Consider the following 20,942-nt stretch of genomic DNA (forward strand, 5'->3'; position numbering starts at 1 on the left):
AAAGTGGGGGTAATACTATTTTCTAGTAGAGTTGTCATAAAAATTAAATGAGATTTTATATCTATAGTTCCCAACTCTGATTACAGTTTAGAATCATGTGAAAAACTTTTTAAAAACTTACCATTAATAGGGTCTTAACTTTCCCAGGCAATTCTTTCATCCAGTCAGTCATAAGAAACAATTTTAAGAACTATGGGTTTATATAAAACACCTAGTAGGAACGCAGAAGTGAAAGGTGTTTTTGCTGTCACTACTAGATAGTTTCTTTAATGCAGGTGGAGTTTGATGAAATATGATCATAAGCTGGGCACCTGAAGTCCTAGCTACTCGGGAGGCTAAGGTAGAAGGATAGCTTAGGTCCAGAAGTTAGAGACCAGCCCAGGCAAATAGTGAGACACTGTCTCAAATAAATAAATAAATAAATACATAAATACATAAATACATAAATAAAACTCAATCAACGTGTCACAGAATCTTCAGAGTCAAAAGAAGTATCTAGTCCAGCCTCCCATTATAGGCCCCACATTCACATCTAGCCCAACACCATTATAAAAGCAGACTAGGTGTTTACCAGGTTGGGAATATTGGCTACAGTCATTCTGGTTAAGTTTAAATCCTGGTTGTTAAACAAATATTTAACCTCTCTTTGTCTCAGAATTGTCATCTATAAAATGCAGTACCTACTTCATAAGACTACATTGAGATCTCGGGTTGCCAACAGAGTAAAACTTTAAGAATGGTATGTAGCACATAAGTACTCAATATGTAAAATGGTTGAGGGAATGAATGTATTAATATCTTCCTGAATTAATGAACAAATGAAGGAACATTTTAAGCAATAGTCAGTTGGTTTCAATTTAAATATTTCAGGTAAGAGGATAAGCACATTCTATTAATGCTCAGCTCTAGTTCCTAGTATATTTTAAATTAAGCTGAAATTTTCCAGGCATGGTGGTACACACCTGTAATCCCAGTTACTTAGGAGCCTGAAGTAGGAAGATCACAAGTTCAAGGCCAGTTTTGACAACTTAGCAAGAACCTGTGCTTCAAAATAAAAAATAAACAGGACTAGGGATGTCGCTCAGTGGTAGTGTGCCCCTAGGTCCAATCCCTGGTAGTACAAAAAAAATTTTTTTATTTAAAATTAAGCTGAAATCTACCTCCCTACAGCTTGGATCTATTCGATCCTTGTTTTTTTTTTTTTTTTTTTTTTTTTTTTTTTTTTTTTTCCTGGAAACATAAAAAACAAGTTTTTGTAGATGCTGCAGCCATTCAAATAGTTCTAGGTGGTTTCATTTCTCTCTAGATCCACCTTTTCAGCTAAACATTCCAATTCTTTCCATTATTTCTCAATGACATGATTCTAACTTTTCTCACTATGTAATCTCAAGTATGTTCCAAATGCATAATATATCCCTCCCAATTTCGTATCTTCCTTTTGTAAATTCTGGACACTTTCCAGAAGAGAGGATCTATCACTTCATCTGATCACCTCATCCACTGTATTCCTTCAAGGCAGTCTAAAATTATATTATTAATGGGGGATGGGGACAGGAGACAGGATTATCATCAAAATCAACCCGTAACTAACTAGAATAAAATAAAACTTTATTAGTGTGTTCTAAACTATGTCCTATCTTATTCAACTCTACTAGCTAGGTTTGGGAGTCTATTTTCAGAACTATCTTAAATTTCCTTTCATTAGATTCAGTTTTATTGGTTCAGCCTACAGACAATTCTTGTAACCACCTCATTAGATCATTCAGTTTTGAGTCAACCCTAAGAAAGAGTGAAGAAAAAAAAAAAAAAATCAGTACTCAGTGGTGCAGAGGAGCGTCTTGCTAGAAGGTTGGCTAGAAGCCAGAGTGCTCCACAAGGTGACATCACTCTGAGTTCAGAGCAGCTGCCCTTCCCTTTCACCTAACTCATGCAATTGATTTGCAAGACCTGTGACCAAGGGTCTGGTTAGTAAGTCTTTTGAATTCATCCCCTCCCTTCTAGTCCCACTGTCACCACTATAGTTGATCCTCATTGTACCTGACGCCTACCATCATCTCTCTCTCTATTCTCTAATCCATTTTCTACATTTTCTACACTGCCTCTTGAATTTCTGAAACACAGCTTTTAATGTGCTACTTCGTTTAAAACCTTTAATTGTTTTTCATTGTCATAAGAATTCAGATTACTTGGCATGACTTAAATGGCCTTCCCTATAGGGTTTATAGGTGGTTCATCTCTCCTTGCTTTCCCTTTCCCTAATCCCTCTTTAGCCTCCTCTCAAAAGAATTTGCAAGTTTGAGGATAGCCTCTGCAACTCAATGGAATCCTGTATCAAAATTTGAAAAAATAAAATGGCGGGGGGATGTGGTTTAATTCCCCAGAACTGCAAAAGAATAAAAAATAAAACCATATATGAAATGAAAACTGCTGGTGCATAAAGGAAATATGACAAAATAGTATTATAGACTACATAGATAAATTCCAAAATTTAGTAGATGTCACCATGGTTTAGTAGGTGTTTTAATAGGAATGAAAGAATGAAGAAAGGAGAATAGAAAGAATAAAATATGGTTGAACATAAAAAAGTTTCACTCAGTAGGCACCCACAACAACTTATGATTGAACACATTGTTACTATGTCTTTGTGTATTTATTCAACAAGTATCTGTGGTGCCCTGGGCTGGTGCTAAGCGCTTAGACTGCATTATCCTATTTATAACAAGAACCCCATGAGGTAAGCATTATCTTTTTCCTTTATAGAGATGAGGAAAGTGAAGGGCAGAGGGGGCATTTGCCAAGTGTCACATAAAGTTAAGTATGAGGAGAGATGATTTTGCTTGGACCCCAGAGCCCTGACACTTCACCAGATTCACTGCTTCTGGCTTAGCCCAGTCTAATCCTTACTCCTTTTGCCTGCCCGGCTTCCTCCTGGCCAGATTGTGAGCTCCTTTAGTCGCCTCAAATGTTTGTGGAACTACCGCAGGGAGGACGAAAGAACGTGTTTCAGCAAAACCAGGAGAACACTGGTTCAGTGTAAAAGAAGTCCAAGTGAGGCTCACTGCGCTGCGGGTGGCTAAGAGATTTAAGGAAAAAGTAGTGCGAGCAGCCCGGCTGTGGAGGTACAAACTTACCACCGGAGGTCCCCACCGCTGCCGCTGTTTCTCCTCTGCACCTGCACAAGGCCTTCGTTTACTGTGGTTACCATGGCAACGCTCCCCCCCCCCGCCCCCGCCCCCGGGAGCGCCTAGAGGTGCATGCGCGGTCCAGCGACGGGCTTTGGGCGTTTCCGCGTGTTGCTTTGGGAAGCCCAGTTGAATCCGCCCACGAAGGAGAGACTTCCGCCCCAGGTTGGCTCAAAGTAGCTGAAAAGCCCAGCATTCTACCAACTAACCCCTAAAGGATATCATGTTAACAAATGAATTTTGAATACTTTCGAAAACAATTGCCCCCTATTCCAAAATGGCCTAATGGGGTCCAGATTGAACTTAAGGGCCCTAGTAACAATAATTACTTACAAATGAAAAATAAAAGTGTAAAGGCAGGGCGGGTTCCTAAAACAACTGAAGCCAGTTTGCCAGCAGCATCAACAGCAAAGATAAATCCCTGGGGCGATTGGAAATTTGTGCCCGTTTTTCTGCTCTATAGTATCTCTACGTGCTATTTAAAAGAGTAAGATCATATGTTTTGGGCTCCTTACTTCAGGGCGACAGAAACTAAGTATAGGCTCAGTTCACAGGTTGTCACTTGGTATTTTTTAAATGCTTCTCAAGTTGAGAACAATGGCTTTTCAGATTTAAAGTAATACAGGGGGCGAAAAATAAGCGCTAATCAGTTGGAAAACATTAAGGAAAATGCACATCAAAAGAATGCATTCATGATGAATGCAAATAATAATAAATGCTGGAGAGGATGTGGAAAAAAAGGAACACTTTTACACTGTTGGTGGAATTGTAAATTAGCACAACCACCATGGAAATCAGCATGGAGGTTCCTCAAAAGAACGGTCATGGAACCACCATGTGACCCAGCTATACACTGCTCCTTGGTATTTATCCTAAGGAAAGTCATCATACTATTGTGATAGATGCATACCCAAGTTTATACCAGCAAAATTCACAATAGCCAAACTATGGAACTAGCCTAGGTGTCCACCAATAGATGATAAAAATGTGGTATATATACACAATATAATTTTATACATGTATACACATACACATATACACAATGGAGTTTTATCCAGCCACAAAGAAAAATGACATTATGTCATCTGCAGGACAATGAATGGAACTGAAGAAAAATATGTTAAGTGAAATAAGCCAAACTCAGTCAAGGGTCATATATTTTCTCTCATATGTGGAAGCTAGAGAGGAAAAAGGAAAAAAAGGTGTGTGGGGGGGGGCAGAGATCTCATGAAAAGTCAAAGAGATCAGTAAAGAAAGGGATTAGGGGGTGGGAGGTGGAGAGGGAGGGGAGAAGTACCGGGGAGTGATACTAGCCAAATCATATTGTTAAATTGTGTGCACATATGAATATGTAACAACAAATACCATCATTATGTACAATAATAATGCACCAATAATTTTTTTTTAAAAGAATACATTCATGAAGCAAGCAGATAACATTTTGATAAGGAGTAACACTAAAATGGCTTATGTCACAGACAGGTATAGAATTCATTACCAAGTTTCAAAATGTGCAACTGGAGGAATCTGCAATAATGCAAATGAATACAGATGACATCACATAAATAAATCCATAGTGCTTCAGAAAATAATTTTATTTTTGCCACAACAATAAAGAGACCCAAGTAAAATTTCCATAGGGCACTTCTTAGCACACAGATTTGTAATTGCAGAAGGTACAAAGGTGTTGTCAGAGAAAATTCCCCTGGTAGTTTAAATGTGCTGCCCTTCCCAGGTCCCACTTCACTCAAGTTGAAAACAGAAACCAACATTTGAGAACCAAACATGTGCCTGAAAGAAAAACCTATTCTGAAAGAATCTGCTTGGATTCTTTGCTAAGAAAATTAATGACAAGTACTTTCATTTAATTCTGTTTCAAACACTAAATAGACCATGAAATCAATGTTACTACATTTAGACATTTGAGCTCTATAATCATTATTTATCTTATATACATTATCGATATTTTCACCTTTAAAAATTAAATAAGAATTTTATAATACATACAACCAGTCCTACCTGCTTAAGCAAATACAAACACTTCCCTACCTATTTTCTTAAATTTTGCTTTTTTTATTTTTATTTTGTGGTACTGGAGAGCAAACCCAGCGCTTCACACATGCTAGGTAAGCACTCTACCACTGAGCCATAATCCTCAGCCTTCCCATAACTATTTTTAAAAGCTATGTATTCCTCTTGGAAAAGGTGATGGACAGCAATATATTCCCACCAAAAAAGAAAGGGGTTAACATTCTTCTCCATGCCTGACTCTAATAGAGTCATTCTACTGTATGTTACATGCAAAGCAACTTACTTCTTCAAGAAAAAGAAAAATGAAATAGATCAACATTTAAGATGCAGTAAACAACAAAATCTGAATCAAGATGATAACATCAGGTAAAAATGCATTATTAAAAAAATCCCTTAAAATATTTAAGAAGTTATAAGAAAATAAAACTTTAACTTCCCTACAGTCAAAATTTTATTTGCAGGGAATTATAGGTTGGCTGGCTGTTGAAAACCTGTTTGTAAAGGTAAAAAATTATAATAAATTTTTCTCTGTTGTATTAATTCACAGGATCTCTACAGGTTTTATCTGAAGAAGTACATAAAAACTTGAAAGCAGGAGCAGGGAAAGGAGAGTGGAAGGCCAAGAACAAACACTGTAAGATGTAACTTCAACTTCACTTATGACACGTGAGTAGAAAGAGCAAACCAGCCTTCTTCATTTTGTTTCTCAATCTGTTGAACAAAGATACAGAAAAGATTTAGAAGATAACCAGAAACATGAGATAACTCAAGATTTACAGATCATTCAGAACAAGTATATACAATAAAGTCATCCTGTTACATTGAATGGTACTAGAAATTAAATTATTACTGGCATACCTGATCAACAGACCCCCTCATTCTAAGAGTCCTCATTTTTTTTTTTTTTTAAATAGGAAGCATTCCTTTTGGTTTTTTTTAGTTGTAGATGGATACAATACCTTTATTTTACTTATTTTCTATGCAGTGCTGAGGATCAAACACAGTGCCTCACACATGCTAGGCAAGCATTCTACCACTGAGTTACAATCCCAGCCCCAAGAGTTCTCACTTTTAGAAAAAGATTGTCTAGGATTCTATACAAATCTTAGGTACAATTTTAAAAATTATTAAAAAAAAGTTATTTCATCTTAGTAAATAGTTACTAGGTTCCAGAAACTAATAAGAGTAAATTATATAAAATAGCTAACTTAAAAACTTTAGTATAGAAAAAGACAAATTTTAATGCTAGGCAGTTGGGATAGCTAAGCCTATCAACTGATGTGGGCTGTAAGCATCCACTCTTTGTTCTCATTACTGAAGTTAGTAATAATGAAGATTCCCTGCCAGACAGTTGTTGACTCAAGTCAGCAAAGGTTATTTTTACAATTTTAAAAACTACCTCACAGTTTTCTATGACTAAACACTGAAAGGAACTATATTTTACTGCATTACCAACACAGAAAAATAAATACACCTTTTGTAAAAATTTTAGCTTCCACATATTCCTGTAGCAAACTGAAACATGAAGAATACATACAACATTTATTTACCTTTTGAGCCATAACCTGTCTAGCCAGGATCACACTCAAATGTGGCTCACTATGATAAGGTGTCTGGACCATGGCTCTGGTTACACCATATTCCACCTAGACACAGGAGTAACTGGGGAACCAGTATCTCAGTGTACCCACAAACCATTCAAGGCATACCTCTATGTCCTGCTATACTATTTTGGAAGCTCTGCCTGAAACCAGTAATATCTAGTCTTTAAGGACTGTTGAATCCTACTGATTTTACCTTATTCCTTAGTTATCCTGGAAAGCAAAACAAGTACATGGTTTGTTCTTTATCTAATAAAGGTGAATGACACAATTTCCTTTCTTCTGAGAATTTATATCATCTTTAGGATAACAGCAATGACAACTAAGAATGGAAATCAGCAAATCTACTACCCTCACTCTTGACCCCTATATGTATTTTACAATTACATTTTATAATTTACCTTGGTTCTTGGATGAATAGGTGTGATTCGCCCACTTCCTGAGGTGGCATTTAAAGGAGAACAAAAGTTACTAGTAGCCCCTGAAGATCTATTTATGAAAAATAAAAAGAATGAGCTATTATTAATAACCTTAATAAATTATAAAAACAATAAAAATTCTCAATCCTGGCAAAAACTTGAAAATGAATGAATAATAGATTCAAATAAGGTAAGTTATTTATAACATAATATCACCAACCTATAACTCTTTTTTGCCTTAACTAACAGAATTTATTTTTTAGAGCAGCTTTAGGTTTACAAAAAGATTGAGCGGAAAGTAAAGAGTTGCCATGTACCACCTCACCCCCACCTCCAGCCACACAGTTTCTCCTATTACTAGCATGTTGCATCAGTGTGGTACATCATTGTTACAACTGATATTGATAAGCTGTTATTAACTAAACTCCATAATTTACATGAGGTTTTACTATTTGTGTAGTACATTCTGTCATTCTGTGAATTTTTTTGGGGGGGTGGGTACCAGGGACTGAACTCAGGGGCACTTGACCACTGAGCCACATCCCCAGCCCTACTTTTTGTATTTTATTTAGAGACAGGGTCTCACTGAGTTGTTAGCGCCTCTCTTTTGCTGAGGCTGGCTTTAAAATCGTGATCCTCCTGCCTCAGCCTCAGAGCTGCTGGGATTATAGGTGTGTGCTACTGCGCCCACCATTCCGTGGATTTTGACAAGTGTATGATGACATGTATCTGCCATTACAATATCATTTTTAATATTAAAGATGAAAAATGGTTGTGTAGTATAGGGGAAGAAGGTCAAAATAGTAAAGAGTAATGAGAACAAGAGCAGCACAGTACAACAGTGAAGATGTGGAGACAGAAGGCTTTCTTGGGTCACCAATTACCAACCATGTCGCCCATGTAGGCAAGTTACCCAAACAGCTCTGTGAGCTTCAGTTTCACCTACTTTAAAGGAGGAAAATACTACTCTTCAATTTAACTACTCTGTCATATTGCCTCCTAAATTATAACCCAAAAACACTCTATATATGTGTAAGCCCGTTTTCGTTTTCAGTAGCCAACCCATTATTTTTTACTTAGTTTACTCCTCACTCATTTTATTGCCCCCAAATTCTTTCTAGTTACTTTGTTTGCTCTACATGAATGAATCTGAACTTAAGCCACATATTAGACACCTACTTTTCTCACAAAGAGAATAAAACACAAACCACATTCTTGATTTACTTAAAGCAACTATTCATGCTATAACCCTACCTTCTTGTACTTATTCCACTGAGAGGAGAGAGAGTATTACATTTTGTACTTTCTGGGGCTTCTGCTCCTGGAATAGATACCTCAATGGTCTTCTTTCCTCCTTCTAAAATATAAAAGTAAATTTTATTTTCATTACCTTTCAAGATGGTAAAAATAAAAAATTTTGCTCAATTTCAATGTTATTACAAATTTGGGGACTTCTTTCTGAATTTATATCATTATGGCCCACAGGTACACACTTGAAAGCTTTTTTTTTAAAAAATGAACTGCGAGACAAGAAACTTTAGTTTCTAGTGTCAATTCAGTAGCATGTCAGTTCATAGACAGCCAGATTCTTCAGACAAGTTAAGGTATCATGTCAGATCTGGAAGTGAAAAACAGAAGTTAAGAGCTAACCCTAAAGAATTTGAGATCTTTGTCAAAAAGAGCTTATTTAAAGTTTTCCTAAAAAAGGAAGAAAAAGGAAAAATTTTTTCCGAAGTCATTCAGTAAAACTTTCAATCTTTTAAATCTATTACATTATTACTATTGTTGACAACACTAATATAGGAGGGGGGAAAATTGGCTGAGGAGCTCATACTGCCAAAAGTAAGTATAATTATATATATTTCAATATTTCAAAAGTAGGTAATTGACAAACAAACATTTACAACTATATATTTACTGGTGAAATACTTTATGTCCATCCCAGGCAGTTTCAGAAAGGCTCCTGTGAACCACTATTTAAACTAGTGATTTCACAGCATTAAGGGGTAATAAAACCCTATTTTATTTTTGTAAAATATTCCTTAGTTTCCCTAAAAAAGAAAGTTCTTTTTTCATGGTATAATTATTTATTCTTATTTTTATCAGGATAGTCCACAGAGATTCCTATGCAACCAAAAATTTTACTTACAAAAAGAATACTTGAAATATAATCACTAGAGTGAAAAGAACACAGATGCAAATTCACAATTTGCTTTGAAACTTCAGACAGATCATTTAATCTTTCTGTACCTCAGTTCACTTGTTAAATTGGCATAATAATAGCCCTGTTTACTCTTAGGCTGTATTGAATTCTAGATGAGATAATGTAGGCATTTTTTAACCTTGTAGAATTATGAGATAGAAGATGTCATATTTAATCACAAAATTATTCTTAAAAGTGATCTGCTTTATGTTTCTTCATTGTACTCAGTACTAAATGACATTTTCTCACATATTTGTTTGTTTGTTGCCTATCCCCCAACTTAAAATGTCTCTGAGTATTCAAGACCACAAATGGCAGGCACACATTAGTTTTTTGATGTTTGAAAACATTCTAATCAAATTTGGTTTTAGACTTCATGACTATAAAGGCTAGTACACAAAGTTGACATATGAAGAAGCCTAGAAGAAAGAGGAAGGACCCTGAGAAATGAATTACAAATCATTTCCCAGTCCTTTTCCAGTAATTTCCAAAAAGGAGTCTGCTTTTCTGGAAAATTATTTCAAACACAAATAATTATTTCAAAAAGAAATAATTTCTAATTAAGGTGAAAACTCTTACTGACAGATACCCTAAAGGTAACCTACTTCAACCAGCACAGGACAAATAAGTCCTCTAAAACATCTATTTGTACACGTCAGGGAACAGGTCACCGATTAGAGATTTTTCTATTTCTGATCATTAGAACCTTCTCTTATTCTGGACCTAAATCAGTCTCCATCCCTTGAGGGTCTTAAATGAAATTCTGGCTAATAACCAACTTGAGACCTACTTCATTTCCTCAGTGTCATTTTTGAATGTGAATGCTCTGATAAATTTTTCGGTTACTATTCTACTATTCAGAATCCCTTCTAGCTTTTCACATTTCTAAATGTAACAAGAGAACTGAAAGTTAAATTAACAAATGAAAATGTTTTAATGGTTTTAACAGAACAATAATTTGTAATCTGATGTTGATGAAATTTAAATTACAATTTTGATGCTTATATTTTATAATTGGCTACATACAGCACATGTCCTAAGTAAATCATATACCACAATGAATCTCATTTGAAGTAAGGCAACATAGGAATTCAAACACCAAAGATGTTTGGGCTAAAGAGAATCAGGAGACGTGCTTTCTAGTCTTATCTCTATCACTTATTTCTTTTGGTGTAAAATTGAAGCACTAGAATATATGTTCTAAGATTTCTTTTGGTTCAATACAAACATAAAATTGGGGAAGTAAAATCCTTCATATTTCTAGTTTATAAATCATGAATTTGTGACCAACCAGTCCATGCTCTGAGAGGCAACTGAACAGGTGACACTGGTGGAGAGGAGAGATTCAAACCAACAAGTTTCTGCTGCTCTATCAACTGCAGTAGTTTCTCCCGAGCCTCCATACTTTGTCGATTCAATTCTGCAATCCGTTCCTCCATGCTACTAGGTGCTAGAGATTGTGCTACTGGAAAAGTCTTTGGGGGTGGGGGAGGGGGGGAGAAAAGGGTATAAATTCAACATTGAAAAAAAAGAACCCACACTATTTTAACTTTTCTGTCAAGTGTTAGCACAATAATATTCTTGGCCTTGCTATATACAAATATGAATAGTGGGCAAGCAATAGAATTTACAAATCCTTTAATTGAAGAATTAGGACTAAAGTAAAAGAATACTAAACCTCCTACTACTATTGCCACATATGCCCTCCAGTGCCTTTGTCTGAACACACAGTCTATTTGACAGAGATTTCCTGCATCTCTTAGTGTTGGATGAGCTGCACAAGAGATCACTTGAGCAAAGAGATGACTCCTAGTATGCGAAATGCCACACACCTATTAATGACAAATCTGAGGTTGGACAGATTACAAAGGAGGATCTGCTTTATTTGAAACAGATGTTTCTACAATTACAATCTTCAAATATGCACAGTGAATTATTTGACAAAGATTCTGAGAACCCCATCACTCCTTCTGACCACTTTTAGCTTAGTTATCACTGATTCAAGAATAGTTGTAATTGGAAAGGAATGTAACAATAAGTTCAATTTGAAAACTCCCAAGTGTATTTATATCATTCATAATAATTTCACTTAGTTAAATATGTCCCTTTGTACAAAAGCAATCCCTAACAGAATTTCATAATTTTTAGCTTGTCTTTAGTTTTTTAAAAAAGATAAATAAATCTGCCTGAATTAAAGATCCTGTTGTATTTTCAATTAAAATAAGAGGGTGGTGAGGGCAACAATAACACATTGTTTTTTCTAGACTGATGTGTATTCTAATTAAAAAGGACACAAGGTCAATATGTAACTGTGCTATCCTTTTTAAACCAAGAGTTACCTGTTTCAAATAATCTTTACAACTCTGCAAACAATTACTCAAAACTGAGGCAGTATGTTCTTAGACCTCTACCAATGGCACCTGCCTACTGCTAATACCCCTTTCTGGCTCCTCCTCTGCCAGTCACTTATGACTATGGTTTTGTTTTTGTTGTTGTTGTTATTGTTGTTGTTGGTACTGGGGATTGAACCTAGGGATGCTTTGCCACTGAGCTACATCCCCAGCTCTTTTTATTTTTTATTTCAAGACAGGGTCTCACTAAGTTGTTTACGGCCAAAGTTGCTAAGTTTGGCCTTAAATTTGCAATCCTGCCTCATCTGGGATTACAGGTATGCACCAAGCCCGGCTCTGACTACTATTTCTGTGACTTGGTTCTACATTCTCCTTATTCCCCATGAGCCAGGGATGATAAATGTGGTCCCTATACTCACCTCTCCCTTACCTTGTTCACCAAAGCCCTCAATTCATTGTTTTTGAAATTTTTATGGACACAGCCACCTCAGGAGTCCCTAATCCATAATAAGGATGCCCATCTCCTTCCCATTGCAAACACACTGTACTATCCCCTATTAGAACCCTCACAGAAGACACTGGCTCATGAATGAGTAAAACAAAATATATGCAACTGGCGACTGTATGAGGAGGTACGTTATAAACATCCCCAGTTGGAACTTTAGTTAAGTTACAGGTTAGCCCAAAAAGTTTATTTTATAAAACTCCTGCACTACAGCATGCAGACCTTTGCTTCTCAAAATAGAGACCTTGGACTGGCAGCACTGGCATCATTTAAAAACTTATTAGAAATGCACAGGTCTAACCCTAAACCTACTCAATCCAGAAACCACATTTTAGCAAGACCCCCTACCATGATTCATACACACATTAAAATCTGACTTTAATGATCCTTTAACGTCATTTCATTACATACATGCTGTGTCCTAAAAAAATTAGCTATTCACAAATGTAAAGCCAGTTACACTTCTATGAGCTACTTCAAGAGTCAAAATAGTTGCAATAAAATGTAATTTTATGGCAAACTTTCAAGTCACATTAATTCTATGTATTTTATATTTAAAACCTCATTTTTAGTCTAATTTTAGGTTTCCTACACATTTAACCTTAGTCCTATTTTCTTCATTCAAGTATTTTTTTCTTTCATGTTATCTCCTATGTTCAATATAGACTAATCAAGACCTTTTAATTATCTTGTGAAGAGAACATGCCAAAGTATAAGCCATCTAGTGACAGCCTCAAAGCTATCCAGGATCACTTCTGAAAAGAAATCACTTAAGATGCCCAAGCTTAAATCCCTCCATGTCCCCCATTAACCCTTAAGTGGTACTCACAGTAGTCACATCACTCACACTTTCCTGCTTGCTCAACTCCCGCAGTCCATCCCCTTGCTCTCCCCCTGGACCAGTAATATTATTCAGATGTGTCTTGATGGCTGAATTCTGCAGTGTCAACTCAGCAATTCGTGCCATTATGTCCTTTCCTTGTATAGATGATGCCTCATTTATTCTAAGCTGTTGTCCATCTCCTTGTACTGAGGGCTCTTCTGAGAAGGTAGGATTTCTTGACTGCTGAGGGTTGGGATGGAAATTGCAGAGGGTCTGTGAAAAGTTAACCAAAGGGGTCTGAGTTCTGTTCTCTAAGTCTTCTCCCATGTGAGAGACTCTCCACCTCTGAGTGAAAAGACGACTCTCTTCACTTGAATTCTGAATGTCTGCATCAACAGGTAAAGTCTTTTCCCAATTTTGTTCCTTCTCAGTGATTTCCACAGTTGGAGGAATTCGTGGAGCAGGACGAGTTTGAACAGTTCTCCTCAATACTGTAGATAAGAATTAAAAAATAATAAACATTTTATTATTTTCCAATAAGTTGGTAATATAATCATCTCATTAGCCCATCATAGCAGTTAAAAAAAGTCTTTCAATAGAAGGGTTTGACTTTTGAATGCCATAGTTATTTTTAGCATGAAATATGCCAGCGAAGTCACTCCTAACAATCAAGTACAGAGACTTTTTGTATTCCTTAAAGCATTTAATCAGTATTCTTGTGAAAAACTATGTCAAGTTCACATTTTAACACGTATGTGAACTCCTATCTGAGAATCTTGGAGGGTTAAAGAGGAGAGTATAATTTAAACTGAGGAGGGCAAGGAAAGGCCTGAGTAAGTCAAATTTAACCATGATTATATATGTAGCAGAAAACAGAATAAAGGACATTATAAGCAGAGAGAAAAACATTATATAAAGATTCAGAAACAAGAAAAAGTAAAGAATTGGAGCCAATCTAGCCATAACAACAACAAGGAAATAACTGGGAAAAGGAGAGATTGAAGAGGGATGCAGACCATTTCCAGCAGAGTCACTGAGACCATGTTAGGGATTTTACAATTTAAAAAAAATGGAAGGTTTGGCAACAACTCAGTTTACATTTCTTAAATGCAGTGAATAATTGGAAGGTAGCAGAAATGAAGTATGGATCCAAAGTCAATTGCAGGAGTCTAGCAGAAAGCTGTTGGGAGCTCTGACCAAAATATGTCAGTAAAACAGACAAAGAGAAGTAAATAAATTTGGGGAAAATTTTGGCAATAGAACTGAGAGTTGTGAACTAGAAGTTAAGAGTGAAGTAAACATATCAAGATGGCTTGAGTTCATGGTGGTATCATTTACTGAGCTGGAGAAGAAAGAAGGTAGACTTGGGGAAAGGGAAATAATCAGAATTCAGCTCTGAACATGCTAAGTTTAAGAAACTTTACAGTCAGGTGTGGTGGTGCATGCCTATAATCCCAGAGACCCAGGAGGCTGTGGCAGGCGGAAGGAGAATTGCAAGTTCAAATTCAACGTCAACTTAGTGAGGCCTTAAGCAACTTAGTGAGACCTTGTCTCAAAAAATAAAAAATAAAAAGGGCTGGGAATATGGCTCAGAGGTTAAGGACCTGTGGGTTCAATTCCTGGTACGCCGCCCCCCCCCCCCCCAAAAAAAAAAAAGAAAAGGCAGCTGTAGCTGCAGCTGAAAACTCAAGAGAGGCGTCTGGGCCAAGATACAAAACTAGAAGACACTTGTATATAGATGATACTAGAAGTAATGAGAAGTAATGAGCAAGACATGAGGAACACAACATTTAGAATCTGGTAAAGGAGGGGAAGCTAGCAGTGCAGACTGAAATGGAGCAGTCAGAAAATAAGAAAAATATTACATGAATGTAATATCAAGGAAACAGAGGGAGTGGTTAACTGTGTATATACTACTGTAAGATCTAGAAAGGTAGAGACAAAGAAGTATACGCTAGACTTAGTAACAGTTTATGTGGAATGGTTTATGTGGCATGACTAAATTGGGAGTGACCTGGAAGGAGGGATGGTTTTATTTCAGGACTACAGACCAAGCACAAACTTGCTTATTTCAGTCCTTTTCTCTGACAGCAAGGAGGTATAAAAATGAACACATTAGTAAACAGAATGGTCTTGGAAAAGAATCATTAGCAAATGAGATAGTTTAACAAATTTCTGTAAGACACAGAGTAGATCAAAGTGTATAAAAGAATGAAAATGAGCAGAAGCCACAATCCAGAATATTTATAAATTACCAGAAAGCAACAGGTGAAAGCCAGGCTTTCTGGGGAAACCCTATGAAGACTTTGTTTTAAAAATCCAAAAAGACAAATTTGAACACAATGTGAAAAAAAATCTTTCAGAATGAGAAGAAAAACACAAAGTCAAATACATGAGAATATACTCCTGAAGATCAACCTACATTTTCCTGAAACTGAAGAAAGTCACAGTTTCAGACTAAAAAGTCCCACAGAGCAAGAAGGAAAAAAATATCTAGGCACATCTTATTCAATTCCAGGATAAAAACAGAGGAATACTAAAGCTTCCATAGGGAAAAAAAAATCCAAACTAAAGAAATAAATGTTAGATATGACATCAGACCTCTCAACTAAACACTGGATACTAGATAGTAACAGAAAGATACATTTATGTTCACAGAAAAAAAAAAAAAAAAAAAAAAAAGACTATGGCCTAGAATTCTTTATAGACACATTATCAACTAACTATAGGAGAAAAATGAAAACAGTTTCAGATTTTCAAGAACACAAAGTGTATGTTCAACATACCCTTCTTGATCATTTCTTTCAGCAAACTGAGGGGGAAAAAGAAGAAATGGAACCCAGGAAATAGCTGATCCAAACCAGAAGTATAATGATAGGAAGTACCAGGATAAGAGCTATGTAGCAGGCCCAAGGGCAATCAGTCAAGACTGGAATGGGTCTTAAGGACTTAGGGAATCTCTGAGGTGAATTTCATGTCACAGATGGTGAAAGGACCTAAAGGTATGGTGAAAGCACATCATTCTTTCATCAACGAGAGGGTGAAAATAATTTGAAAGTCTAGATAAAGCAAAAACTGAACAAAAAGTTATGGTATATACATACAGCAAACCAAAAGGTTCTGGACAACTGATGGAAAGAGAATTCACCTTGATCTTAATAAGAACTTTCTCATTATTAAGGAGAAAGTATGGCATAAGGACTGGCAATAAGAAGGGACTCAGAAAGAAAATGTTACTTGTTTTCACTTTTCAGTGTCCACATAGAACAACACAGAAAACATAATTGTGATAATGGAATAGAATATTAATATGACTATTAATGCAATTAAGCTTAATAACATAAAAGGAAAGGTGAGGAAAGAAAACAGGAAAGGCAGAGGAAGGGGAGAGGAGCTAGTATTCTTATAGTGAAAAGCAAGGAGATGCCACCTAAAATTAATGAAGAAGAAATGGAAAGTACTTAAAGGTGCAAAGTTGAGCACAGAATAATTAAAAATAAAATAGCTATCCAAATTAGAGAAGGGACATAGGTGTTAAAGTGAGTTACATCTTCCATAATTGAGAGTCTATAATTTTTGTGTTGTCTCAAGAAAAGAGAAAGAGACAACTAATAAACACAAATCAAATTAGGATGCAAATGACTGCTTTTGGAGATAGGCCTACAGGTTGGGGAGGAGGCTCGGGTATGTACTTTAACCATATGAAAATATGAATTAGAATTAACACTTTAAAATAAAGTATAAATGAGATAGAAAATGAAAATTGTATGTGTGTGTGTGTGTGTGTATGCACACTCTTTCAAGAAGGACAGTTATAAAAGAAAGTAAAAATAAGATAATAGCTAGAGGAAAACATCTATGACAGGAAACCCCAGAGCTATACAGTAGCCTCTATCCATGTGCCTCTTCAAATTCAAATTTAAATTAATTAAATAAAATTTGAAATTCACTTCTCAGTCACACTAACCATATATCATACATTCAACAGTATCATGATATAGTGACCACCAAAATGGATGGAATAGATAAAAAACATTTTCATCATCACAGAAATTTCTACAGGACAAATTTATTATAAAAAATAACAGAAATCTGATGAAAGGCCTTATCTATCTTCATCTGAATGCACAGTTGAACTGAACAACTCTTTACATGTGAGTATTCCAAGCAAATGCTTGAAAAATGTAAAACAATTTTAACAGTTCAGGATACATATAAAAAGGCATCTTTCTCTCTCATTGTAAAAACAATTACTTCACAAGCAATTCCATTACTTGCTTTAGTGAGCACTTAGAATTATTTGCAATCAAGAGTAAAAATATTTATTGTAATTGTTTCTTTAAAAGAATTTTAAGCTATTTTACCACCACCAATGAAAAATAATTTATAATACTTAAGAAGAAATCATTAGAACAGCTTATTAACAATAGGGAAACATCTGAACACTTACTTTAAAGAAAAAAAAATCTAATCTTAACAGATATTATAATTGAAATCAAATTTCCTTAAAACATTCTCTAGCCCTCTAAGAGGAAATATTGAATCATAGAACTGGAAAGCTGGAAGAGATATTAAAGAAAAATCTTCTCATGTTAGAGATGGGAAAACTGAGGTCCAGAGAAGGTAAATACCTTAGCCCTACATCTCACAAGTAGTCAATGATGGGCAGGTCAAACTGCCAGCACTTCTCTCAACCTGGCACTATCCCCTCCACACCACACTGAACTGACAATAACTACATTCACATTATAAATAACAAAACAAAATTTTCATAGCAAAGATTTGTCATTTTCTTCAACCCTTTATGGCCACTTCATGTCCTTTTTTAGAAACACACATGAAAATGCAAAAAAATCTGATAAAAGTTTTGTTTCCTAATAACAGAAGTCATCTTTTGGGCCCCAACAGAAGAATATAGACAAACTTTCTAAATTAATAAAAATTTAGGCAAATCATGGCTCAATAACATTTTCAAAGAAACTTTAGAGGAGAATCTAAGGTAGTGGTTCTTAATTTTTTTTTTTTTTTCACTAAAAAGCTCTGAAAAATGAAATAAAGGGAGTATCTCAGGAAAAAAATGCACATGTAGACAAATTTTCCCAACAATGATGAACTTCTGAAGACCATTCATGAAACCCAAGAATCTCTGAGTGAAGAATTACCAAAAGAGTTTAACATTTTTTTCAAAACTCTGTATGTAGACAACGAAAGTAAATCTAAAACTATTTTTAATTGTCCATCTACTTTCTTGTAAAAATGTCCTCAATTGAGTTGAGAACATCTGATGAGAAAGAGGTTAACATGATCAGATATGACCTAAAAAAATCCTTAAATCCCAGTTCTAATCTTTCCTTGTTCATACTTTCCTTATTATCTGAAGTATAATCTCCTCTTGTTTCTTCCTCTTTCATATGCCCCTAGACCACAGGAACAAAAGGAATTCCCCTTATTCTGCATCTTAATGCTAAGGATTTTGATCCTTGGATCTGAGTTTAATAATTATGATGTTTAATGAAACAGATAAATAATGAAATTAATTCATTGTCACCTTTTATTATACATATAAGACATACAATATAAAACACACTGAAAATTCCTCCTTCAGCTAAAAGACTGTGGTCAGTAATCAAAGTTTTTCAATTCTGTTTTATAGGTAATAGTGAATACAATACATTACATAATGAAGCATAAAAAACAACTTCCATAAACCTTAGAAGCAGCCTGCTTACCATCCTGCAGAGGAGAGAATTCTGAGTTGCTTTTCTGCCTGGGTGGTGTTAACAACACAGCTGGCTCAAAAATATGTGCTGGAAAACTGGTGGCCAGATTCACGCTATCAGGGGGGTTTGGCACCTGAGACAGTTTAATAGGCAACTCTTCCTGTGAGAAATCAACCACTTCTTCCCCTCTGAACATCAATGGCACAGAGACATTAGCACTTACAGGACTCTCTAAAGAAGACAAGAAGATATTAATATTTAAAGAAAGTATGGGTACACCTCGGGTGTTTGTTCTTACATACACATAAACAATGCAAAATCCATATAGCCTCTAGAGCCTTCCCTTTTTAGGCTATATTCTCCTTTGCCAGCAATTTATAGGCAGGCTCCTGTGGTGTCAGTACTGGGAAGAAGTTGCTATTTTTAAGAAAAGGAAGGGCCACAAAGCCATAAAAGAAAGTCACTTTAAGAACTCATAAAAAAACAAACTTGGCATTTTAGAGTTTTCATGATTTGTTTTCATATTTTACAATTGTCTTGACAAATAACAAAATGTCAAAAATGGGACCTCCATATACAAGGCTCACTACCAAACAAGGTAATTTCACAAGTCATACACTATCACAGTACAGTCACATTCCATATTATTTTAAAAGATTAATAATTCCATATTATTTTATAAGAGCTGAGACTCAGGAAGATCCTAACCTTGTTTCACATACATAAATCTTTCCTTTTCACAGGCAATAAAAAGAATTAACAATAATCTTACAATATACTCACACACAGCCTTTCTCATCTTTAGATAACTACAAGTTTTCTTACTAGTGAAACAACTAAGATAACTGTAAAGCACTAACATACTCTTTGAGACATTAATAGCAAAACCCCACGAAAACAGATCTGTACTAGGCACTGCTTTACCTCATGCAAGTCAAATTTTAAGCTGCCACTACTTAGAATCCATCCTAAGAAAATAATCCTAAATACATAAACACTTTACACGTGGACACTCATCAAAGTATTATTTACAAGTGAAAAGGCCTAAATGTCCTATTCAGCCTATTAACACATGAAGGCACACAGGTGAAGACAGGACGTCACCACATTTGAACACAAGTTACGAATTTCTAAAACTCAGGGGGATTTTGTTTTTGTTTTGTTTCCAATACCATCTCTTCTCCTGAATCTGGGACACCGTGATTAAAAGTACTGGCACTAACATCTCACCTGGCCTAGGTATTCAGTACTACTATGTCCTACCTGCATGACTGCTAAGTTACTGACCCTCTCTAAACCTCAGTTTCCTCATTTAAAAATGGGATATCAATAACATTTGCCTCATATAGCTATTATGAAGATTAAATGAGATATACATGTAAGACTCAAAAAGTACCTGGCAAATAGCAAGTTCAATAAATATCAGCTGGAAAAGCAGTAGAAATTGTGATACTGATAATTCAGTATATGCATAAATAGCTAACAACTCCATCTAAGTTTTGAGGTTCAGGATTTGATTTGTTTGCTTGTTACTCTAAAGGCATTTAGTAATTCAATAACAATCTGGAATAATAGAAAGACTATACCTACTTGGATTGTCTATAATTCTACTTGTGGCTTCCCTTTCTGATGCCTGACTTTCTTGTTTAGAGTTATTTATCACAGAACAGTTCTTAATGGCATGTGTGAGTGATATAAGTTGCTCATCTGTTGTGACCATATACTGCTGAAGTCTTGCCTGAAGGGAAGAAATGAAATAATATCAGGATGAAAAACATCAAACCACCACTTAGAAAGGAAGTCATATAAAGGATATGCATGTGTGCATAATATCATTATTTTATTTTAAATACTCCAGTAATTCCAGAATTTCATTCAAACTCTAAAGCAACACTATTCATAATTATAAATATTCTAAAAGTTCCATGAAAAATAAACTTAAGTAAACAAAGGACAATTAATACCCTGCTATAAAAATAAGAATTAACCTTTTTGACAGGGCTTTCAATTTACAAAACCTCTTCCTATATATTATTTCAGCTGACTTTAAAGCTACCTCAAGAGACTGATATATTAGGTGGAGGAACAATAAAATATGCTGCAAGCA

At 35.4% G+C, this 20,942-nt stretch overlaps 2 protein-coding genes across 10 annotated transcripts in view; both read right to left on the reverse strand.

Moving 5' to 3' along the window:
* The window catches only part of CFAP44 (cilia and flagella associated protein 44), a 158,639-nt gene extending 155,262 nt beyond the window's left edge, over positions 1 to 3,377 (reverse strand). For 2 of the 3 annotated variants that reach the window (XM_079155381.1, XM_079155380.1), the window contains exon 1: positions 3,132 to 3,374. The gene's annotated coding sequence lies outside the window, so the exon portion shown is untranslated. Of the gene's footprint in view, positions 1 to 3,131 lie in introns of all 3 variants that reach the window. The other variant, XM_079155383.1, reaches the window with a different exon arrangement.
* A 1,380-nt stretch (positions 3,378 to 4,757) lies between these two features.
* The window catches only part of SPICE1 (spindle and centriole associated protein 1), a 73,134-nt gene continuing 56,949 nt past the window's right edge, over positions 4,758 to 20,942 (reverse strand). For 5 of the 7 annotated variants that reach the window (XM_079155391.1, XM_079155393.1, XM_079155390.1 and 2 more), the window contains exons 12-18: positions 20,426 to 20,573; positions 18,845 to 19,066; positions 13,122 to 13,606; positions 10,728 to 10,911; positions 8,488 to 8,590; positions 7,216 to 7,303; positions 4,758 to 5,924 (exon numbers count right to left, since the gene is read on the reverse strand). In XM_079155391.1, coding sequence (XP_079011517.1) covers positions 5,871 to 5,924; positions 7,216 to 7,303; positions 8,488 to 8,590; positions 10,728 to 10,911; positions 13,122 to 13,606; positions 18,845 to 19,066; positions 20,426 to 20,573 — 1,284 coding nt within the window. In that variant the 3' untranslated portion in view covers positions 4,758 to 5,870. The remainder of the gene's footprint in view (positions 5,925 to 7,215; positions 7,304 to 8,487; positions 8,591 to 10,727; positions 10,912 to 13,121; positions 13,607 to 18,844; positions 19,067 to 20,425; positions 20,574 to 20,942) is intronic. The other 2 variants (XM_079155389.1, XM_079155394.1) reach the window with 2 other exon arrangements.

Source organism: Sciurus vulgaris (genome assembly GCF_902686455.1).
Source record: "Sciurus vulgaris genome assembly, chromosome: 10".
Taxonomy (NCBI): Eukaryota; Metazoa; Chordata; class Mammalia; order Rodentia; family Sciuridae; genus Sciurus; species Sciurus vulgaris.